General features: G+C 43.2%; 8 protein-coding genes across 8 annotated transcripts; 2 read left to right on the top strand and 6 right to left on the bottom strand.

Moving 5' to 3' along the window:
* Window positions 1-946: 946 nt before the first annotated feature.
* Window positions 947-2,303, bottom strand: BX661DRAFT_187658 (uncharacterized protein). Its single transcript, XM_051537277.1, has one exon. It carries the CDS (start codon window positions 2,052-2,054, stop codon window positions 999-1,001), a length of 1,056 nt encoding a protein of 351 aa, XP_051389320.1. The 5' UTR covers window positions 2,055-2,303; the 3' UTR covers window positions 947-998.
* Window positions 2,304-2,805: 502 nt separating this feature from the next.
* On the bottom strand, window positions 2,806-3,803 carry BX661DRAFT_187656 (50S ribosomal protein L30e-like protein). The gene is made up of 2 exons (XM_051537276.1): window positions 3,732-3,803; window positions 2,806-3,423 (listed from the first exon to the last, which is right to left on the bottom strand). Exons 1-2 carry the CDS (start codon window positions 3,732-3,734, stop codon window positions 3,040-3,042), a joined length of 387 nt encoding a protein of 128 aa, XP_051389319.1. The 5' UTR covers window positions 3,735-3,803; the 3' UTR covers window positions 2,806-3,039.
* Window positions 3,804-4,026: 223 nt separating this feature from the next.
* Window positions 4,027-4,518, bottom strand: BX661DRAFT_173120 (uncharacterized protein; the record flags this gene model as incomplete). Its single annotated transcript, XM_051533836.1, has 1 exon — window positions 4,027-4,518. One exon carries the CDS (start codon window positions 4,516-4,518, stop codon window positions 4,027-4,029), a length of 492 nt encoding a protein of 163 aa, XP_051389318.1.
* Window positions 4,519-5,761: 1,243 nt separating this feature from the next.
* Window positions 5,762-8,106, top strand: BX661DRAFT_187652 (S-adenosyl-L-methionine-dependent methyltransferase). Its single transcript, XM_051537275.1, has one exon. It carries the CDS (start codon window positions 6,069-6,071, stop codon window positions 7,959-7,961), a length of 1,893 nt encoding a protein of 630 aa, XP_051389317.1. The 5' UTR covers window positions 5,762-6,068; the 3' UTR covers window positions 7,962-8,106.
* A 194-nt stretch (window positions 8,107-8,300) lies between these two features.
* On the top strand, window positions 8,301-9,781 carry BX661DRAFT_187650 (CTLH/CRA C-terminal to lish motif domain-containing protein). Its single transcript, XM_051537274.1, has 2 exons — window positions 8,301-8,890; window positions 8,994-9,781. Exons 1-2 carry the CDS (start codon window positions 8,401-8,403, stop codon window positions 9,677-9,679), a joined length of 1,176 nt encoding a protein of 391 aa, XP_051389316.1. The 5' UTR covers window positions 8,301-8,400; the 3' UTR covers window positions 9,680-9,781.
* A 5,748-nt stretch (window positions 9,782-15,529) lies between these two features.
* BX661DRAFT_216646 (uncharacterized protein) lies at window positions 15,530-16,624 on the bottom strand (the record flags this gene model as incomplete). The annotated part of the gene is made up of 1 exon (XM_051538768.1): window positions 15,530-16,624. The coding sequence occupies one exon, from the start codon at window positions 16,622-16,624 to the stop codon at window positions 15,530-15,532; it is 1,095 nt and encodes a 364-aa protein (XP_051389315.1).
* Window positions 16,625-17,648: 1,024 nt separating this feature from the next.
* Window positions 17,649-19,664, bottom strand: BX661DRAFT_187649 (uncharacterized protein). Its single transcript, XM_051537273.1, has one exon. The coding sequence runs from the start codon at window positions 19,480-19,482 to the stop codon at window positions 17,680-17,682; it is 1,803 nt and encodes a 600-aa protein (XP_051389314.1). The 5' UTR covers window positions 19,483-19,664; the 3' UTR covers window positions 17,649-17,679.
* Window positions 19,665-20,552: 888 nt separating this feature from the next.
* Window positions 20,553-22,836, bottom strand: BX661DRAFT_187647 (Rho GTPase activation protein). The gene is made up of 2 exons (XM_051537272.1): window positions 22,540-22,836; window positions 20,553-22,298 (listed from the first exon to the last, which is right to left on the bottom strand). Exons 1-2 carry the CDS (start codon window positions 22,723-22,725, stop codon window positions 20,730-20,732), a joined length of 1,755 nt encoding a protein of 584 aa, XP_051389313.1. The 5' UTR covers window positions 22,726-22,836; the 3' UTR covers window positions 20,553-20,729.
* Window positions 22,837-23,690: the final 854 nt, after the last annotated feature.

The following is a 23,690-nucleotide window of genomic DNA, read 5'->3' as shown; positions in this document are numbered from 1 at the left end:
GTGTTGGCCTCTCTTTTCTTTGTGGCCAACTTTGTCACCTCTGTATATCGGCAACTAGCCGAAATACAAGGCCACAGAAACACAACAACAAAATGTGTTCCCTGGCTTCACCTTTTCTTATTTTGGAGAGAATATAAAATTAGTCTAGTTATTCAATTCACTTGTTAACATATATATACCTGCTAATACCTGCTACAAGAACTGCCTCACGTGTCTTGGCAAAGGACAAAAGAATCATCCTTGGGCACTCAGTTTTTTCTTGCATTTATATCTTAAAAGTAAAGCATGGCCTAGAAGGGTTTAAACCAGCTTTCAGCTTGGCCAAAGGCCAATCTGTATTTTTCTCTTAATTTTTTGTTTTCTCTTATTGGGTTTTGGCCAATTAATAGATCGAGGACTCTCATCAGCCACTACTGTCTGAAGGAGGCTAATCCACAATTACATCGGAAACTAACTAATATTTTGATACAATTTTGGCGCGAGATCAGAAGCGCAATACCAGGCTGATAGTTGGGTTGTAAAAGGAGAAACGTGAAACAAGGGCGGAAATAAAAAAGCAGAGAATATAAATATGGTGCCCAACCCACATTCCAGGCCACTCTATTAACAGTTCCAAGCACCAAGATTATCATGATTGTTTTTATGGCCGCAATTTCCATTCCGAATATTTCTGGCTTACATCAAATATCAACAAGGCCTTTACAGTGCCCTCCCACATGGCGCTGCCCCTTTTTAGTTCCACATTGAATTATTTTAAGAAATTCCCAATTTATTTAATATACCCACATCTCGACCATTACAATAAACATTTTTACTTTTTACATGGAAATATAAATACGATTTGTTTTAAATTTATACTTTTTTTACTCTTAAAATATTTAAAAAATAATAAATACAAAATTAGTAAAAATATTAATGCTAATGGCCAAACCACCTACATATCATATTGCCTTTTGAATTTGTATATTAAATATATTGGTATCAAATAACATCAGTCTCTATATGGCAACAGGTTTTAATACTGGCTGATCGAGCCTGAATTCCTTGATCAACAGCAAAAGATTGCTTTCAGACAACGCAAATGTACCATGGGTGGCAATAATCCGATAAATATAATACCCGAACAGCCGATGCACCTGCTCCGAAGGATGAATCGGATCAAAAAAGAATCTCGACTCCGGGTCACCACACGTAGCACGATCACTATCCGAAGTCAGCAAGTATTTTAACAAATTGGCCAAATTAAGTTGGTCATCAAACATACTGAGCCAGCTGCCGCCAACACATATAGACTTAGTATCCGTAATACCCAGGGAACTGGATATGGATGGTCCTATAGCAAGGGTGAGGAACTCTCCGAGATTTATTATGTCTAAGGATATGAGGTTAATAGATTCCCGCCATTTCTCGATTTTTTCACTCAAGATGCGGTTGTAAAATCCAACGACTATTTCGGCGATTTTCTCACGGTGCTTAGACTTCATCACCGGAGTGTGCTGCAAGGAGGGAAGATTCGTGACCAGGATTCGGCTGAATCCCAGATTATACAGGGACTGCAACTGTTCAATGACAGAGTCAGATACATTATTCCCAAACTCGTAGACAGTCTGCTTGCCATTGTCTATATCTACCAAGGCCGCCGCCGCGTCATTAGAACCTATTTCCAAAACAGCTATATCCGCGCTACCAATTCTCTTGTTTTTGCCCACAGTTTCTGCAAATTCTGCAATTTGGTCTTGGGTCGATGGCGGGTCCAGAGGAATAATGTTGAGCAATTTGTGGTGTATCGTGGTTGTTTTGGATACGCCGACGGCATGGTTTTCGAGATTGTAGTTTAGCAAGAGAGAGAGGTACTCGTTCCATATCGGGCCTGAGGAGAACCGCCCGTTCCAGTATGCTTTGGGTGGCATTAGTCCATGGGTCAGGTTCTTCAGGCGGCCCATGTCGGAGAGTGAGTCTCCAAAAATGTACAATGTCGGGTTCTGAACTGGCACGGCATGCACTGACACAAGAACAATTGAGAGGAATACGCAGAATAAAAGGGGAAAGTTCATTATAGTTATTATTTGAAAGTGACAGATGAAAATGAAAATGAAGAAAGGTAAAGAGTGTTATGAGGAAATGGTAAATGAATGAAAAAAAGGGGAAATAAGTCTTTAAAATCTAGACCGATTATATTAAAAAAATCTTGCAAGATATTAGCATTTAATTTTTAAACAAATATGTATTGACGTGTCACTTGGCAAATACGACACGGAATACAAAAGACAAAAAAAGAATTGTTAATGACAGGGAGTCTGAAATATCACATACGATTATAAAGCGCAGGAGAAAGAAAAAAGAAGAAAAAAGAAAAAGCTGTGTCATTCATATTTCCTAATATATGTAGTTTTTTTTGCTGTTGCTTTGGTCGTGGAATTTGAATGATAAAAGCAAATAAAAAAGATGGGTCTGGTCTTAATTTGAGACCGCTAAAGAACAAGGTTTTTTCCCTTTGTTTTACTCATGTCCATCTCCTCGAATTAGATGCATGCGCGATTCATGTGGACAATCTGCATTCTTTGGTCTTTTTCTTTGTCTTTTTTTTATGTGCACCCTTAGGCGATACATGTGCGTTGCAAAAAATTGTTTTGTGCATGTAAAAAAAAAAGTAGGCCGCTTCAATAGACACCAACATTCATTTGTTGCAATTAAAAAATTGAGGCAGCAAAGCAAAAGCAATTTGTCTCTTTAAGCATCGCCGATTTAGAAAGTACTTTGCGAACAACACTTTAAATAATTAATTTCAAAAACAATTTTTTAGTGGATAATTTAAAGAATTTATTTGAATTGACATTCTACTATGTACATAGAATGTGCATCATACAGCCAGGGCGCGCAAGCAACTTAAAGATAAAAGAAATAACAAACTGGCAATGTAAGAAATAAAGTCAGAGTGAAATCAACTATAAAAAGGGCCATCAGCACATCAAAAAGGGGAAATGGGGTGTGAAAAATAGGTATGCATAACGATAAAAATGGGGAAAACCCGAATCCCTTTTAGATAAGGAGCTTCTCAATCTGGTTCTTAATGTTAATAATCTGGGGCTTCAGGTCCGAGGCCTCGTTAGTGGTAACGGAGGCGGCAACAACTGAGCGGGAGACACCACAGGCACGGCCAAGGGCGGTCTTGGAGTGAACAAAGACATAGGGGACGTTCTTGTCCTCGCACAGGAGGGGAAGGTGGAGGAGGATCTCCAGGGGCTCGCAGTCAGCGGCCAGGACAATAAACTCGGAAATACCGCGGTTAAGAGTCTTGGTGGCCTCGTTGGCGCCCTTCTTCAGCTGCTTGTAGTGGGAAGCCTGCTGGACAAGATCGAGAAGAGTGCTGCTCAGAGCGGCATCGGCAAGGGGGAAGGCCTTGGGGTTAACGGTAGGAGTCGACTATAGATAGAGGTTTTACAAAAAAAAATTTCCAGCAAAAAAATTAGCGAATTTGAATTTGAAGTGGGCTATTTCTGTCGAGGCTACTATTTTATGTTTTGTACGCATCGCAGAGCAAAGCGCAAAAAACATGGTTTGTTTTTTGGGTGTGTATGGTTCAGATATAAAATCACAATTGAATTCTCATGGGTTATATATTGTTGGTATAATCGAAGTGAGCTGGGTAGTGAAATCATCATGTAATAAACCCAACGAAAACAAAATAGTAGAGCGTGCGTGTTTGTAATAGCATTTTTATGAATTCTTACCATTGTGTGAGGAAGTATAAAAAAGGTGAATAACGATTAATGTAGAATAACGATTGAAAGAAAAGAAAAAAGAGCAGGAAGATAGCCGGGAACCAAATCAGCAGTCCTTTTAAACACTTTTTTTTGCTTGGTCCTGGTTGGTTTTTTTTTGATCTGGAAGATTTTTTTTGCTTGTCTCTCCCCCTTCACGAATCAACCCGAAAAAAATTCAGCAAAGAGAGGAAGAAAAAAATTCAGCATTGATTTCTTGATTAATGGTAATCATGCGATTAGCTTGATTTTTACTTTTTGTTGTTCAAAGCCCAATCGCGTATTTCAAAATTAACGGCAACAGCGAGTCCACAGCATTCGCCGACGCCTTGATAAGCTGTTGCGGCGCTCCCGCAGGCAAAACGCTGCCTACAACATTAGCAAACTCCTTTATAACTGGGCGTATAGCAGATGCCGCTATATTGATGAGCTTTGAGGTGGTATCATCATCGTCATTATCGCCTTTAGCACGAACATGAGTTTTGTCAGACTCCTGCTGCTGCTGCTGCTGATGTTGTTGTTCAAAGGAGGAGGCACTGCGCATTTCATATATTGTATCGACGAGCTGCATGGTTAGCTGAACTATTTTGGCTCTGGTCTCTGATTGTGTCATCTCTGTGTGGGCTGAGTGGGCGCTAGATACAGGTTGCATGGGTGCTTCTGCTGGAATGAGATCGTTGGGTGCATTGCTGCTTCTGCTGGCCAGTGCTGTTGATATGGTGCCCAGGGCCAGAGCAAATAGCGGGGCAAATTTCATTATGATGTATGAATTTGGATATCCATAAAAAATGGAAATAGAAAAAAAACAGGTTAGGAGAATATAACAATGAGCGGTTTTCCCCCTATTTTTCTTTGGCTTATCTCGTGTCTTTATCAATTATTTAAAAATTGAGCAGACGGCTTTTTTCATTAATGTACATGCACGTTATTCATCTTTTTTTTATTTCTATACAAACACGTAGTAGTAGCAAGTTGGTATTGCGACAAATTGGCTTGCATGGTAAACTAGTGTAATTTTAATACAAGCCGAACATTTCTTTTGCAGTAATGTCTTGTCCAAATAAAGCACCTGCCATCCACATCCGCAAGATAACAAAGGTTTCTTCACCTTATTTCTTTGTTTTTTGTTCGCCTGTTTATTCATTTGTTTGATCTAGTCTCCATAAAAGAAAAGAAAAAGCCTAATGACAAATAGAGCGGGGTGCTCTTTTTTAATGGATGGGATTGTGAAAAAGAGAGATAAAAAGGTAGAGCGCAGCGCAAGGGACATGTGATTGGCCATTTTAATTTTCGTTGGGATTTTCGTTTGGAATAGTGGATAGTACCACAAGGTCCCCAAATAAGAATAATAAAGGGAAACATCGAGGGAATAGAGAGAAGAAAATTTTTTTAAGTCTGATGGGTGTTATGTTAGTGGAATAAAATAAACGGGGAAGATACCAACAATGCGGGCGTTCGTCTTAGAGTCTTCTTTCTTTTATTTTTCCTTCATGTTTCCCCCTTTTATTTATTATTCACGCGTGTATCAGTAGTTAAATTCACATAATCCCTTTCTTTATTTTCCCAACCAAATAATTCGACACATTTCCAAATAAACAAAATAAAATAAAAAACAAGCATTATGGCGCCCAAACACTTTGCGCCAGTATGGCAACACTACGAGCGACATGAACCAACAGGGCGGTCAAAACACCACCGGGCAATATGTAAGTTCTGCAACTACGAGCTATCGGGGCAACCAGAACGAATGAAAACACATTTGCAACGATGCAACGGATGCCCACAGCACATAAAGGATGAGTTTGCTGCAGAGGAAGGGGCGACGTATGGGCAGAACAACTTTGCCATATCCACGGCTGCTATGGAGTTTGAGTATGCCGAGGACGGAGCAGGAGGAGGGTCGCCGGAGATCATGACTGTTGGTGGTGCTTTGGCTGCGCAGGCGGCGAAGCGGCAGCGGCTAATGCGGTCGATGGAGCCTGTGGGCGGCGGTGGCGGTGGCGGTGGCGGTGGCGGTGGCGGTGCGGAGGGCTTGGCTGGGCTGCCGTGGGCACCAAATGCGAATGCTGGCGCGATGATTGCGCCTGGGCGTAAGTGTCTAAAACTGTGAGCCGAAAGAGAGAGAGAGGAAGCAAGCTGTACTTTGATAAATTGAGTTGTTGACCTGATGGTTTGATTTGATTGATTGTGGTTCAAGTCGTTTTTAACTAACAATAATGTGTGACTTGCATTGTTTTTCATGTAGCAACAGCAGTGCCGCTGGCATTCCAGCCGGCATACGCGGCGGTGGTGCCGGTAGAGCCCCTTATGGCAGCAACGGCCTCGGCGGCGGCAGTGCATAGCATGGCAGTGGCATCAGCAGTGCCAATACCTAACGGAAGCGCAGCAGCGGGCACAGCGGCCTTGCCAATGACATCGATCCCAGTGCACCACGAGTCGGCGTCATTTCTGGGAGTCTACGACAACGTGCGCGGGTACTACTCGCGGCTGACGCCAATGAACAAAATGCAGACGTCGATTGGGCCGACGATCTCACCCCACCCGCTGATCCGCGAGGCCATCTCCAAGGTGCCCAAGGCTGTGCGCGAGCGGTTCTACGGCTGCGGCATGCCCCTGCCCACGGGCATAGATGGCCTGCGTGTGCTGGACTTGGGCTGCGGCGCCGGCCGCGACTGCTACGTGGCAGCGCGGCTGGTGGGGCGGGCGGGCGAGGTCATCGGCGTCGACATGACCGACGAGCAGCTGCGCGTGGCCAGCGAGTTCGTGCCCGAGTACGCGCGCACCCTCGGGTACCAGCCGCACCTGCGGTTCGTCAAGGGGTACATTGAGTTTCTGAGCCAGCTGCCCGAGCTGCACACCGGGTCCATCGACCTATGCATCTCCAACAACGCCGTCAACCTGTCGCCCAACAAGGAGCTGGTCCTGCGCAGCGTCTTTGAGATCCTCAAGGAGGGCGGCGAGTTCCAGTTCAGCGACATCTACGCCGACCGCCGGCTGCCCAACCACGTGCGCACCCACCCTGTGCTTATGGGCGAGTGCCTCGGCGGCGCGCTCTACACAGAGGACTTCAAGCGGTTGTGTCAGCGCGTCGGCTTCGTTGACGCGCGGCAGGTCAGCCCGCCGGCCATCGTGCGCATCGAGGCGCCGGAGCTGCGCGACCTGGTCGGCGCCACGCAGTTCTACAGCATCACCTTCCGGCTGTTCAAGTTTGCGCGGCCAGCGTCGGTGCTCGAGCCGACACCCGAGGATTACGGTCAGGTGGCTGTCTACCGCGGCACCATTGACGGCCAGCGCGCGCGCACGCGCTTCGATAACCGCTGGGCCTTTGAGGCGAACCGCCCGGTGCTGGTCGACGGCAACACGGCGGTGATGCTGGGCGAGTCTTGGCTGCGGCGGCATTTTGAAGTGCGCGGCGACCGGTCGTTGCATTTTGGAGGGTTCACGGCGAGCCCGCCGGCTGTGCAGTACGAGCCGTGGGAGCTGGATCATGAGCTGGAGGAGGAGGAGCCGCAGTCTGGCGATCGGCTGCCGCGCAGGCGCGGGATCCTCCCCCTGCCCACGCCGTACTTCATCAACGGGCTGCGCCAGCAGCAGCAGCAGCAGGACAAGCAGTCGGCCGTGCAGGCGCTGCATGACCAGCCGCCGTCGCAGGCCGCCTCTCGCCGGGCATCGCCCAACTACGACGCCGCGATGCCGCCGCCAACGGAGCAGCAGCAGCGCAACAGCGCCATGCGCGACCACCAGACGACGTTTCCGCGGCTGTCGTCGTTCTCCATCAGCCAGAGCAACGTGCGCGCCGATGGCGCCATTGCGCGCTCCACGGCACCGGACTTGCACGCCAAGAGCGCCCAGCAGCAGCAGCAGCCGCCGCGCTTTATCCTGCCGGTCAACCGCCTGTCCTCTTCTGCGTATAGGCCAGCAGAGTCGGCGCCGCCGCGCTTTGCGTCCCACCAGCAGCAGCAGCCGGGCCTGGCCAATGGCGTGGCTCTGTCTCCGCATGCGCAGTCAATCGGAAGTCCCGTGTCCGCAGGCATGTCGGCGGGCGCACGGTCGGTGCATTCAGTGCAGTCGCCGGTGTTCTCCATGCCGTCCTCTGTGCGGTCGCCTGTGACAGCATCCATGGTGTCCGGATTGTCGGTTTCGGCATCGCCACGCCAGCATTCGCCGGCATCAGTGGCCACCGCTGCGTCAACCAACTGATATGGCCTGCTAATTTGTATTTATTTTTCTCTCTCTCATTAAGCAACTTTTATATCAATTAATGCGCACGTATACACACTACAAAAAACATAATAGGCCCCGAAAGAGCTTACAACATTCTTTGTGACACAAAGGCAACGAACGCAGTAACAAGCTGTGAAGCCTTGTATTTTTCTTAAAGAAAAGTTTGGCTTTGGGATTTTCTACTTGTCACAAGGTGGCCTGAAAATGAATGCATAACAAGAAAATGATGCCATTTTTTTGCAACAGCAACAGCAACCGCAGCGTGGCCCTTAATGCCCTCACCCTGTCTTGAGCGCTCCATTCCGTCCATTCTTTTGCTTTACCTTTCTTTTTTCTTTTTTTCTATTATTTTCTCTTTTTTTACAACCTGCACAATTCCTCCACGCACACATACATTTCTTTAACCAGCTCTCAAATGTCTGCCGGCCGTGAAGTTCCGCTGCGGCTATCCGCCAACAGCAACAATACCAACACCAACACCAGCACCAGCACCAATACTAACACCAACGGCACCACCACCACCAACACCAGCAGCAATAACGCCAGCGCTGGTGGCAATACAGACACGGTGGATGCCAACAAGCTACACATGCTGGTTTACTCATTTTTGCTGCAAAACAACTGCGGCGGCACAGCCAAAGCCTTTGCCCATACGAGCGGCCTGGCCACCTCCGGGTACCTGACATCGGACAGCACCCCGACATACCTGACATCGTTCGACCATGTTTCTTCTGCGGAGAAGGCAAATCTGGACCCCGCGGTGTGTGGCAGGAAGGACTCTGGGACGATAGTGACAAAAGGTGACCCGATACCCGAGCAGCAGCTGCTGCTGGTTGGTGAGAACCAAGTTGACCGTGCGAATAAACTCGTCGACCACCACATCGAGTACTTGCATATCCGCCAAAGTAAGTATATTTATATTTTTCTCACTGCGCCAATGTTTGCGCTCCATGTATTCTAACCATTGCTTCTTTTTCATTATTTTCTTCTTTTATTTGAAACTTCTAGTGATTTGCTCGAGCATTGAAGCCGGCGAGCCCAAGATGGCGCTCGACCTCTTGTCAACTTATTTCCCCACAGTCTTCGCACCCTCATCTTCATCCTCCCGAAATGCCTTGCCCTTTTCTCCCGAATATACCGCCACGCTGCTTCGTTTCCGGCTCGACACACAATGCTATATTGAATTAATAGCCAACCACAAAGAGCTCGAAGCCCTCAAGTTTGGCCAACGCACGCTCTGGCAGTACCCGGATATTTTCGACTCCTGGCTCAGTCAATGTCTTCAGCAGCCGCATCCCAACATGATTCTGCGCGATGAGATTAAGAGGAAACGCGCAGAAGTCATGCAGCAGATCACCAATGTTGCTGCACTCGTTGCGTACCCAGATCCAACGAAATGCTCCCTGGCGTATTTGCTTGAACAAGACAGGCGGAGTGAGTTAGCTAGGGAGGTTAATGATGCTATTCTGGCCAGTATGCAGTATCCGAGGGAGCCCGCTTTGGTTACACTGGTCAGGCAGTTGGCCACGACCAGTGCGTATTTGGTTGGGTGCCGCTCGTCATTGTCATTGTCTGCTGCCGGGGCCGCTTTGGCTGCTGGGGGCGCAAAGGGAGCGGAGACTGGGAAGCACGAGCCCTGGGTGCTGGACACGTTCGTCAACTCGGATGTGCAAGGTGACGATATTCTCCATTGAAATGAACTGCCGAGCTTGTTTATCGGTAACGGAAAACTGCAGTTGTCTTCCTTTTTAGTACTTTATTCAATTTGAATGTATTTTTTCTTTGTTTTTATCTTACTGCTGTTGCTTTAGAGTACGGGTTATTGTTACTAGTATACAAGGGAGGATGATGGTCTGGTTTGAATTTCGGCTTGGTTGAAGTTCTACCGATTTAATCATGTGTCTAGCCCTGGATCGACGCCTCACACGCGTCGTGTAAAATTTCCATGGATTACTTGGATTTTGTCATTGACAATAATCAAAGAAAATAAACATCCGTGGTGATTACATTTCGAATGGAAGATTTGTTTCCCTTTTGGGAGCTTATATGCTTGATTTGCAATTAAGACGGCAATACCGACGGTATATGAACGGATGTTTAATTTTTTTTATTTAAAAGTACAAAATCTGCATATTCCGTGTTTTTTTTAGCCCAGTGGATATTTAATAAATACTTTTTATTAATGTTATATGAGAGGGAAGTGTAGGAGCACTACTGTAGTAGTGTTAGAAACATTAGTAATAAAATACTATAAATTCACATACATTTTCTCTAAGGTGCTACTAGCGCCAGCCTCATGTTGTATATATGCCTCATTGCCTTTGTTGTAGACATTTCTAATTGTGCACTCCGTTGGCAAGAGATGGATCTTCTGCAAGCAGACCGGTATCTTGGCAAGCCAATGTTGTGGTTTTTGTGTGTGTGCACTCGTGCGTGTGCATTGCAAAGTAGGGAGCATGTTTGGGAATCAATGTAATGCCTCCCTAATTTACGCCTGCATAATCCAATTAGTACCCTATCAACCGGCATGTAGATGGAAACTTGTTTCACGATTCTCAACCTCAACATCTACTTCCATATCTTCAGTCTGTGCAACAAGAGTAGTTGTTGCTTCTATTTACAAACAACACATTAATATAAGAAATAGACCACCGATTTGTATATTAAAAAACCAATTAAACTAAATAGTCACTGTTTTACTTGTAACTTCCTTGCAATCAATATGCATGCATCCAACACGCTGTGTATTCGGAACACAAAAGCATTTACTGCACAGCTTGTTGCCACTACCCGCACTGTGAATCTGACCTCCATTATTGTCAAATGTCTGTGCAGAGTTAACTAACCACTGGGTGTTTCCACCATGCACTTTCTTGCAATACAAATAGTCAGTGTTGTAAATGTCTGGCTCGCCATATACTTTTACATCCAAATACCAAGTAGGATATTTGTCGCTAAAGCTTTTAATGTGTTGCTGCCTTATCGTCGGGGGTTTCTTTGCTGATGCTAGTGGCTGACCAGCAGCCAGATTTGCGACAAAAAATGCAGAGTATAAAAATGTACAAATAAACATGTTTAATTTATATAAACTTGTGTGAATAATGTTTAAAATAAATAACGTTGATAATTTTTCTAAGATGCACACAATATATTCAATACTTTTTATTATCAGCATTGAGAATGCAAAACATTTTTATTTATAAGGACTTATATAATAAAAATGTCATGGAGAAACCTTACAAAAAAATACACCCATTTTAATAAAGATTTCCTTACTAGTTTTAATTTATGTATGGCTTATTGCCGCAAAAAAACTACAATCTAATCATAGGGATTGTGGCAACAGAAAACTTTTACACGCACAAAAAAAGGTTAAAAAAGATTTCAATATATATATTTTTTTACAATGTTTGGCTTTTTTTCAGTGGTGGCAGATGGGAAACTTTTTTTTAAAAACATTAGTTGGTGTAAAAAATTTAAGATTTGAAATCACATGGGCTGCCACGCTTTGCTACATTGTACATGTACATTTTTTTAATTATTTACAAGGACAAGTTACCATGCATATTATAAAGTTTGGCTCTTTATTTTTTAACCCTATACTTTAATACAAGTGTTTAGAATACACAATTACTGCAAGATATAACTGGAAAATGAGGTATCTATTGAATGTAGCCAGCTAATGATATAAAAATATATTTATTATCTAAACTTGTGTAAAAAAGTTTAGAAAATACATAGAAAAGGCTGTATAGATAAAAGGTTTGGTAAAAGCAAATTTGTTGATAAAATTATTGTTATCAAGTATACATTTATAGTTGAAAACTCACAGATAAAACAAGTTTTTGTTATTTAATAATTAATTAAAATCAAATGAACAACCGTTTTTTATAGTTGCAGAGTTTTTAGATCTGAATTTAGTCCGGCATAATTATACCGTTTTGTTTAATGCTTATAATATACTATTAAACATATTTAAAATAGTAAACACAAACACATTTGTTAACCACTAGTATTTTAATACAGATGCATTTTACAAAAGGGTATATAATCAAAAATAGGATATTTATATCTTCCAAAGAAAGCAATTATTGACTGCCCGACAGACATTCCTTATATATAGTTTCCTTGACACATAAATAAACTATAATAAAACCTCATTATTTCTCTAATTGCCACGCACGTAATCCATTAATTTCAGTAAGGCTGAATATTTGTTTACGCAACATTATATCCTTTCATCATATCCTTTAACTGTGGCATATTTGAATACAGATGCATTATTCCCAACAGTTAATGCACATGTTCAGCTAGTTGAATTTTAAGTAAATGCTAAAATATGCGGCCTGGACATATTTTTTTGGAAATAAATTGATTTTTAACTTTCTACTAATGTGCAAATAGCAAAAAATAAAAGGTTTCCATATTTTATTTATTTGTTAAAAAATTGCCCCTTTTTTATTTGCGGCATACAAAATGACAACTTTTGCTTGACAAATATCCACGGGAAAATTATTTTTCCATTCTATTTTTTCCGGGACTAAAAGTAATTGTAAGCGGCTGTCGTAGAAAATAGCTTCCATTTTTTATTATTATTTTATTTGCCATCTATTTTTGAGAATATTTACATTACCAATATTAAAATTTTTATTACTGCAACCAAACAATTTTGCTTGTATTAAACATATCTAGCCTCAACAAGTTTCCATTTTCTGTTATAAAACAAATTATTTGCTATGCTATCTATGAGGAAGAAAAGGAAATTAGTAATTGAAGGAGCAGTATATTGCTGTTGGCTGTGTATCACAATTGGAGAAATTTGACGCTAAGGTGGATTTACTGTAATGTAATCTACGACAGATATAATAAAAACCTTCATAAGGGCTACTATTTTTTAAATACCCCAGCTAATAAAAATTTTGTTCATACAAACATTGGCCTTATTATAGATATTGGAAACACATATATTTGGTTAAATCAGAATTTATTCATGTTAGTTACTAGACAAATTATAACTGGTTAGTCGATAATGCAAGCTCAATATTCTCACTTGGAAAATTTGGCTAGAGCGGGGTCACTAAAATTGCACTTTGGAGTTATTCAAAAGGAGCTTATAGTATTGTGGAAAATAACTTTATCAATTCTATCTTAAGCTTTGCCAGGTTAATAGCCAAACATATGCCTTGCATGTGTACGCTATATTAACTAGGTAAAGATAGCATGAAATATAATATTGCAATAGGTAGTTTATTGTCAAGAGTGTATGCAAACAATTTAAAATATCTTGCCATGAGTAATACCATGTTTATTTTATGACTCAATATACTTTAGCCAGCTGACAACATTTGATGTGAATATAAAGTTTACAAGGTTTATTCCGCAAGCTTGCCGCAAAAATTTACAGAGCTTGTCGTTGCACAATATAAAACACATTTTTGTGGAATAACTTTGCAGATATTAAAAACAAGGGTGTTATCACATTCCTAAATTTGACATATTTACATTTAGGCTTTGAATCTAAAGTGGCATTGGAAAACATACATAACGGCAATATTCTGCAATTCCCAGTTCTCAACAAATTGAAACTTACATTGAATCCCATGTGACTATTGATCACATTACAAAGTTTGGAAAATACCAGTGGCCAAACATTACTACTACGCTTAGAATATCTGGGTTTAGAAATAAACTATACAACCCAGACTCTTGTTACTTAATAAAGCAGAGTGATAGTCTGGCAAGGCGTACCAGGCACGATATGCCTAATATAACTCAAATGGTGTTGAACTATTGTACCCATGATCGTGGGATTTATTTTTACAATATATTGGTAAACCTCTATGCTGACCAGCTTGTCAAAACTAACTTTGCCAGCATGGTATTGTTTGCTGCGACGGAATTATCACGCAAAATGACACATTTGACATTGAATACCAGCTCAGCTCCTTTGACCATTTATCCGATTGTGTATGTTGTCACTGCAATACTTGAAGCTTATCAACATTGATTCTGCTTTCACATGGGATATGTTTAAAAATCAACAAATGGCAAGCTTAGCTTTAAAAATTTTGAACAACTATTTATTGAGTACAATACAGATGCCAAGGACAATATTGAGGACTATCAGCAGTTTATAACCACACAGTAGCAAAGCCAATCCACATTGAATATTAGATTCCCAAAGGTATTTGAATTAAGCATTAAATATGCCACAGGTAATAGACTTTAATAAGTAATGCGCTTTGGTGTTGACAAATGGTTGTGTTGATAGAATAAAAAATTGAAATAGTTGGGCTTAACATATCGACAATCACGGAAAATATAAGTTGATTACATGCAAACAATGTCTTTGTTTGCTAATACAATTGTTGATAAGCTTCCCAATGTCAAAAATTTAGCGTTTTCTAATTTATGGCTACAATATTTATTCAAATCATTTTAGCAGTGCCATTTCTAACAATTAGGCATCAATTAAAGTTGTACAAATGTAATAGCCCTGTTATATTAACCGCTACAAATTTTCTATCTGAGCTTAGATACTTGGATTTCAACTCTAAAAACACAACAATTAACCCGTTTCCCACAATGGATGCAACAAAAATTAAAACTATAACAATGTTGGGAGATTTAAACCAATTCACTTGGAGTAGTTTTTCAGACAACAGATGTGCGGGAATGGTAACGTTTAGCAATTTGATGAGCCTTGAAGCTATTCATTTAGACAGCGGTCGTAAATACAATATATCCAGATTAAACTTTTCTTCAGTAGATATTAAAGAGCAGCTTATTACATGGTACATGCCAAATTTGAAAAGGCTAAATATTCCTATCAAGGGCAGAAAAGATGAAACAATTGAAAAATTAAACACTTTAAAGTTGCACAAAGTAAAAATTATTTTTTTACTGAGAACACGCCAAATGTATTTAATATGATAGATGGTGAAGAGGCCAATATTTCTTGCAATGATGACCAGGGAAGCTTAGATTTGAAATCTGATTCGGATAATTCATTTTTTGAAATGTAAATTTAAATGGGCCTGTCTCAAATTTACAAGCTATATAAATTTGTTACGCCTATAAATTTATTACTAGGAATTAGGCGGGATTTGCTAATAAACTGTCTTTACTTTTTAATAGAGTAAAAAGTAGACATATTGCCAAAACCAAAAACCAAAAATGGAAATGTTGGCACATTTCCATTTTTGGTATTAATTGATAATAAGCAATTGGGAAATGCTAAAATTAAAAAAATTTTGTTGTCATTTATCTGCACTCTACTATATTTTGCTAGAATTGATAAATAATGGACATTGTGCCGGAAATTATGACAACAGATTGTATAAGAAAATATTTAAGCATTAACATTTGCGTATATATTTTTTACATATTGTCAAATAATAAGTATTAAACCACTCCCGATACACGTTTAATTGTTTAATTTAAACGATAAATTCAATTTAATGTTTAAATTATATTTACACTTTCTAATAATTTATTAACAAACTTTAATATGGTTAATTAAGATAACTCATAAATGTCACAAATTAAATCTGGACAGGCTTAGCAACAGGTGAACCAAGACTGTACTTGTTAATAATGTTGAGCAAATTATCCTCAGTCATAGACATCTGCTTGCCAGAATTGACAGCATCAATAAGCTCCTTGGTGTAGTAACCAAACAACCTGGTGATTTTCTCACCCGGGTGGACAAAATCAAAAAAGTACGACTTGCTTGGGTCAGCACACATGAGGTTCTCCTTGGCATCAAAAATTAACTTCATAAGCGCAAGCAGCTTGTTATCCGCCTGCAACAAGTTCAGAGCGTTTCCACCAACACAGGAAGTGCTGACGCTGGTGAGCCCGAGGGAATTAGCAATGGCTTCAGAGTTGACTGTGGTCTCGACGAACCCGCCAATATCGGCTATGCTGAAGGACGTCAGGCCCAAGGCTTTGCTTGCCCACGCATTGACCTTTCTAGTCAGCTGGTCGTTGTACCGATGTACAGTGGTGTTTGCCAGACTCTCGAGGTGCAAGATATCCGCAAATGGAGTGAATTGGATAGCGGCCAAATTGGTAACAATGATGTTCTTGAAACCAATGCTGCGGATCTGCTCCAGCTGGCTGACCACGCTGTTGGACAGGGTCTCAACAAAGCTGCCAACGGGCAATTTGTTTGTCGACATGTTAATCATCTCGGCAAAGAAATCGTTGGCACCAATCTCGAGCACCGCAATGTCCTTCTTGACACTGTACGAAAGCTTGTACTTTGGGTTTTTGAACTTGAAAGTGTCGATCTGGTCTTGGGAGCTCGGGATACTGATGGGGAGCGGAATGGGCAAAATGTTAAGGAGCGCCGAGTTGGCATTGTCGGAGGTGCCACCGCCAACAGCCTTGTTGTACAGATTGTAGCCGAGCAGCTTTGCCAGGTACTCGTTCCAGACGGGTCCCGAGGAAAAACGACCCTCCCAATATGGCTTAGGCGGGATTAAGTTCAGGGTCAAATCCTTCAAGGTGCCAACGTCCGATAGGGAGTCGCCAAAGATGTGCAGGGTCGGTATGGTAATGGTGCTGATGAGACCAGCCTGGGCGCTGGTGAGCACGGTGACAACAAGAGCCGAGAACGAAAGCTGGGTCTTCATAATTAATATGATCGGTTACGACAGATTAGCAGAGTAAAAATAAAGTAATAGCAGAATAAAATAAAGTAATAGTAGATATGGTAAAAGTAGCAAAATGTGAAGGTGTTGAGAAACTGGGTGGCTAATTTGTTTTGTTTTGTTTTGTTGGCAACATTTGCTTCCATTTTTATACATTGCGTACAGACCACCAACCGTTACGGACATTATCCAAATAAGCAGCCATTTGAAAAGCGAGGTGAGTGGTGGTATGTTTGTGCTTTTTTCTTCCTCCTCGTTGCAGTATTTTGTAAGAGCAATCACAATTATTTCGCACTATGCTCAATCTCATGAAAGGACAAAACAACAAAATAAAACAGCTATATTTTTTTCCAAACTAGGGAAGTATAAAATTATTTCAAATGAAAAATCTTGAAATCATTGTCCATAGGATGAGAAGCAAAAAGAAAAAACATTTACCATATATATATTTCTGATACAGGGTTCACACAAAGACATTTCTTTGAAGCAATTTTCAATTGATAACCAACTTGTTTGTATCTATCATATTCAATGGTAAAGACGCATTTTTTTACGTTAGAGAATGTATTAAGATTAGCGTGTGACAGAAAATCTTTGCTCCAAGTTGCATATTTTTATGTCACCAAATGGGAAATACAAAAGAAAATAATAAATGATATACAATAGAAGGATGTGTCAAACTATCCTTTCTTTAGTTTAAAATGCATGTAGGGATAATAATAAATAATAGTGTCTATTGCAAGACCGCTGTCAACAGTGGGCATTATTTCTTTAAAATAAAAATTGAATATTATTGTGAAACGAATTAAGTGAAAAATAAAAGTGGATGTACATGACGAGTACCGTAAGGTCTGATACTTCTTTAACAGAAGTTTGTAATTTAATTTCAAATATTAATTTGTTTAGACTTTGTAGAACTTTGTTAATTTGTAAAAAAAATTGAGAATCAAAACATTTAGTAATTGTAATTACGATTTTTTAAAAAAAAAGTTTGAAAAATTGATACAATTGTGTTAAATGAAAAGATATATATAATCTTATTGGTACACCATTGGCGGCGGCGTAGGAGCAGCTGTATTTGCATTACAAGATGGTTTCTTCGCTGAACCATCACTCACATCAGCCCCCGGCTCATCCCCCACGGCGCCACACTCCAATTCCTCAGGCTGCGGCTGTCCTTGTGCACCAAACTGCAGCGAAATAGCGCCCAAAAAGCCAAAATTAACCGGCTGCCTATACCTTCCCGCCGACACCGATGCAGCAGAAAGCGATTTCTGCAGCGGCTGCGGCGTCGCACTATGCCTCATGTGCAGGTCAGATAGCGCATTTACATGCACGGGGAGCGGTGGCGTCACTGATCTGATGATCGACCCTGTGGAACCATGCTCATCAGTCTGACTGTTATGCCGGCTGTGGAATATTGCACGCACTTTGTCCGAGATCTTGCCATTGGTCAGGTACTCTGGGAGAAAAGAGCTGTGTTTGGACGAAATGCTCGACCGCCGGCTTCTTTCCGTCAGAGTATCGCCGCTATGCGTGAGCAAAGCAGTGTCTGTGGAGTGTTGCGCAGGGGAGGGCGCCATCGCGGTGGTTGTTGGGATGTCTGAGATGGGCTCGGCAGCGCGGGTGTTTCCGGCCGGGCTCATTGGCGGCGAAATGTCTGGCGATGCCAGGTAGAACTGTGACTCACTACGGTGTAATGGGCCCGGGAAGCCATCAATATCGGTACCCTGTCCAATTGCCGGGCACAACTGCTCTGCTGCTGCTGCTGCTGAAAGGTCGTATGCCGGCGGCAGTGTACTCGACCGCATTATAACGGTGCCCGGGTTAAGCAACGCAGTCTCGTACCTGGGCAGAATATTCGAATCGTCGCGCGCGGTAACCGGCATGATCGACACGGGCACAGCAATGAAGATATTGTGCACCAACATGGACGCGTCGCGGATCTTAATGAGGAACTTGATGCGGTGGCGTACCTCAATAAGATCTGTCAGCACGTCATACTGGATCCCATCGTATGCGTCGGGCACGACCATCGGGATCTGCACGCTAGTGGCGTCCAGCAAATCCATACAGGCATCGGCCCTCATCGGTTGTGTGCTGCAAGAGCCTTCGGGCCCAATATAGTTTTCATTACGTGTGATTACGCGCGAATTGCGGGCCAGTGGCTCACCCAGGGCGCTATAGTAGCGCGCATACTCCTTGATCAGCACGCCGACGGCCATCAGCTTCAACCCCTTGGTGCGCGGCTCCAGTTCAAAGCGCGTGTGGAAGAGCTCGCCATCCTTTAGTGACCGCGTCGGCACCGAGACGCGGTACTCCAGCTGGCGTTCCCAGTTACCCGACGTCTCAATGCTCTCCATCAGTGCCAGCGCCCAGGGCGCCCCAGGCATCGGCCCACGCTTCACTGCCACGTCCAAGTTGGTATTCAGATTGGCATGAAACCCGGTGCGCTCTAGCGTTGCGTGCAGTTGGTATTTGACTTTCCCCAGCGCAGTTACAACCGTCTCGGGGTTGTCTCCCGGAAAGAGCATGTCGAAGGCAAACACTTTGCTTTCCGGCCCCCATGTTACCGCTGGCTTCTGAGGCTCGAGAAAAACCCACTCTTGCGCTGTGATTTCGCGGTGCTCGTCTTTGCTGCTGTTGCCGCCAGAGTTTTGGCTGGCGAATATGTCGATGCGCCCGGAAAAACTGAGTTTGAGCGACCGCACGCGGATGGTCTCATGCAGGTGGACTACGAGTTTGCCACTGATAATCACCGGCGATGCTTCGTCGAAGGACCCGCGCACAAGGACCTCGGGATTATCCAGGACGATCTCTAAGGAATTACCAGTCCACATATGAGGCGAAGTGTGTGTTTGTGTGAAGGTCGACGATTATTTACAAGGAAAAAAGATGTATAGAAGAAAACAAAAAACAAAAAAGTACAAATAAAAAGAACAATAAAGAAAGATAAAAGAGATGACGGTTGGTTGTGGCAATGGCAATAAGGACCCTCCCTTCCTTTGTCTTCTGAATGGACAGCTGGGGTGGGTTGTACAACAACCAAAAAACAGGAAAGAAAAGAGAGATGGCAAGAATAATAAAAGAGTTGCGGAAGTCCTGCTAATTTCTTGGGTTTGTGTGTTTGGTCTGCTGGCTTTGTAGTCCAAACAAAAAATTTGGGCAAATGGCAAATATAACAACGCACAGGGTTCGCCCCGTACAAGAAAAATTCAAATAACCTCTCCGCCTTATTAGGAAACAGTTAAAAATACCCTATTTGTTAATTCTGGCAATAACAACCAAAGACAGAACAGAACAGAACAGAACAGAACAGAACAGAACAGAAAAGAAAAAGAAAAGAAAATATTGGCCTTTTTTTTACGAATGTACGACGAATGGCCAATCTAATTGAAAACCGGATACACACGCGGAAAAATAATAACAACAAAAAGACAACGTAATTAAAAATATCTACGAACGATAAGATATAAAATAAAATAAAGATGAAAATGTCTGAGAAGGAAAAAACAACAACAAAAAAAATGAATGGTTGTTTAATCTGTACACTCTATCACACAAAAGAAAAAACACTACTTTCAGTGTTTTTTATCTTCAATTAGTAAGCGCCACTATCAAAGCACATGAAATTTGTTATTTGCGAAGAAAAAAATTGACATTGATTAGTATAATTTACATTGTTTCTTTTTCCTTCCTTTTTTACTTTAACGCATGATTAGCCACCAGTTCAACAAAAAAAGAAAGGAAAAATTAATTATTTTGATGTATATGCAGGAATAGGGTAACGCGAAGGCCTTTGGTATTATCGATAACCCTCTCTCTGCCCCCCCTTCCCCTTTCCCTAAAACTTTTACTTTTTTTAACCGCCTCTTTTTTCATGCAATCAATTTTTTCTAGGTCATTTTTTATTGGATTCATGCATTGATCAATCGACTTTTCAACTGGGCATTGTTACTTCAATTTTTTATTTCCATTTTTCAGAGTAACCTCTTTTTTTTTATAAAAAAAACTGGTAGTTGTGTGTGCATGTGGCTGGCACAGACGAGAGAAGAAAAAAACTGAAAAACTGAAAATTTTACATCAATTAAACAAACAATGAATTGTCCGCCATCAGCGGTATCCTCGTTCGATGATTATTCAAAACCGGCACCTGTGCCGGAGCAGGACCCAGCTCATCAATACACATTCGCATCGGCGCCTTAGCAAACCCGCCCTCATCCAGGCTCTTCTTCCCACCAACACCATTGGTGGCAAACTCCATCCAGTCTTTTTTTCCCTCTTGCTCGCCGGGCATCCACGCGTCCTCGTACATTACCAGGTACTTTTGCAGCAAATACAGGTCATTAAGGGCCAGGACCACATGGCTGCCTTGCCTTGAGCCCAGGGCAGAGGCTGGATCCGAGAGGTCGGGTGTGTTGCCCACGGACTGCACACTGACGTTTTCCGTGGACAAGGAAAGATGTGTGGTTTGGAGGTTGCTGCTATGGGCCGTCCGTGGCTGGTCGATTGACTTGTGGTGCGGCAGTGGTGGCAGCGGTCGAAGGAATAACGAGGGCAACCTTGAGCTGGGCATCGGGCTGGCCGCAGTGGGGGCAAAGGACACCCCTATTGCTGTGTCTTCCCTATACAGCGAGCGCACATAGCCTTTGCCGGGCGAAACTTCGGAAGCCAATTGCTGCTGCTGCTGCTTTTCCTGCTCAGGTGCCAGCTTACTGATTATTTCTCCCGCCGCTGCAGAGGCCAGTTTGTTGCAGACTGCGTTGGTATCTGGCATGCTGCGGAACCGTCGGTTTCGGGGAGCCAACATGCGCTCATCATCGGAGCTCACTGCGTCTTCTGCCGTCGCTGCTGCTGCTGTTGCTGCCGTCACCGCTGAATTTGTCGATGCTGTCACCACAGCCTCCGCCGCCCCCTCCGCTCCTGGCCCAGTGGCCAGCGCAACCGACGCGCCCATAGTCAGCGAGCCCAAGAACGAGTGGAACCGGCTAACATTAGCGCGCATAAACCTGCGCTCATCCACCGGCCATTCCTCTACGGGCTTCGCCGAGTTATTCGACAGTCTCTGGATAAGCCTAGCGACCAGCTTCAAATTCGTCTTCATCGCAGCCTGGGGCACAAAGTCCAAAAGCCCATACTGATTGGGCGATGTCAATGCGGCATTGACGAAGCGCAAGAAAAAAATACCGCCGACCAGCGAAAACGCCTTTGCCTGGTCGACCTGTGGGAATTTGCGCTTGGTCGCGCGGAGTGTGCTGCGGCAGATGGAGAGAAGCCCCAACGGGATGTGTTTGCGCGCGCGAGTGATGTCGCCGAGGCAGTGGGTGGCGAGGTAAGTGAGGTGCCGGTGGCGCCGCCGGCTGAGGTTCTGCACCTCGGTGTAGGACGCGGCTTCGGATTCGCTGACGACCAATGGCAGCTTGCGCAAAGGCTGTGTGCGTGCCCAGTCCTGGTAGACGCTGACTAGGTCCGGGTCGAGGCTGGTGCTGGTGCCAAGCCTCACAATAGTTTGGATTGTCGGCCCGACGGCAATGTGTAGGTACTCGAGGCAGCTCTGTTTCCGCAGGTACGCCGAGAGCATGTGGACGCTGGGCGCGTCGTTGCGCATCACTGTGTCGATGGTTGTGGTGCGATCGACCTCGATCTCGATTATCTCCTAAGATTAAGCAACAGTCAATCAATCAAAATAAATCGATTAAAAAAGGTTGGGAAAGGCGGGGACGGAATAATTAAGGTAAAAAGCTTGGGTAATCGGGGGGTTCAAAAGCATAAAATAGGCGGTCCCAATCAAAACAGGTTCTAGCGAGTGAATTCCCCTTTTCCATCCAAACATAGCGCAGATCCCTAATATCAGAAGATTTCTCTCTTTCAGTTTTTTTCTTCTTCGTTATACTTACTGTGAACAATGCGGTCAACGCGGGCTCGTACGCCGGAGAGCCAAAAACTGAGTCCAAAACAATAGACAAGAGCGCGTCGCACTCGTGGTACTTGACGTGGCTAATAACGCGGGACAAGTAAGACGGATTATGCACCAACAGGGTCACCATCATGCTGTAAAGTGAGGCGCGCTCGGAGCTAAACATGACGTGCGCTGGAATAACCGCATTTGAATCTTTCACCAGGCCGACCAGAATGGCTCCGCTCTCGATGGTCGTTTTGCTGCCATTGTTGCCGGAGAGTTTTGTTCGTGACTTTTTGCTGCTGCTGCTGCTACTGCTGATGCTGGAGGGCGGAGACTCGCGGCTTTTGCGTATGCCGTACCATAGTCGGTTGAGCCAGCTCGATGGTGTGGCATCGGCGTCGGTGTAGGCGCCGGCGTCGACATCGGTGGCTTCCTTTTCCCTTTTGCTGGGCATGGTCACAGGCACAGGCACAGGCTCGATTTGGTTAGAGGGCGTCTCGTCTGCTGTATCCCGGTGGTCTACTTGGTGCTGCTTTCTGCGTCGGACTTTAGACATGTGCTCTGTGCTTTTTCTTTATATGAGGTGAAGTGAAGTGAGGTGAGGTGAATTTTCGTGGTCGTTAACAAAAAAAGGTGCGTGCGTAAAAAAAGAGTAAATGTATATAAGAATATAGGTAAAAAAGAAACGTTATTTAGCGTTAGATGTATAGACAAGAAGACGTAAAGAAAAAATAGATATACAAAAAAGGGAAGGAATAGAAAAAAGAAGAAAAAGTGAGCGAGCGAGAGGAGATTGAAAACTAACTATAGCAAAATAAAAAATAACGTACAGAAGGGTGCTTCTTGATGTTTCTTATGTCGGCTATATTTGGCCAGAAACAAAAAAACCAGGGAAAAGAAGGGACTTCTTTTTTACTTTAATTTTAAGCAATGCGCCTTTTTCTTTTTTTCCTTTTTTTTACCGCACCACAATGAAATAATATGCGTATTGTTGTGGCAACTTTCTATTTCTAAAAGGGAACCAAAATAGTTTGGAGGAAAAATTAGGTGCCAAAGTTGTGATTTTCTTCGTATGAGCATGTGAAAACAAGCGGCTGGTGAAAAATAAAATAATAGTGAATGCAAATTGCAAAAGACGGCTATACT

The sequence above is a fragment of the Kickxella alabastrina genome (genome assembly GCF_025024165.1).
Source record: "Kickxella alabastrina strain RSA 675 chromosome Unknown BX661scaffold_26, whole genome shotgun sequence".
NCBI lineage: Eukaryota > Fungi > Kickxellomycota > Kickxellomycetes > Kickxellales > Kickxellaceae > Kickxella > Kickxella alabastrina.
This window is presented reverse-complemented; position numbering and strand designations above follow the sequence as displayed.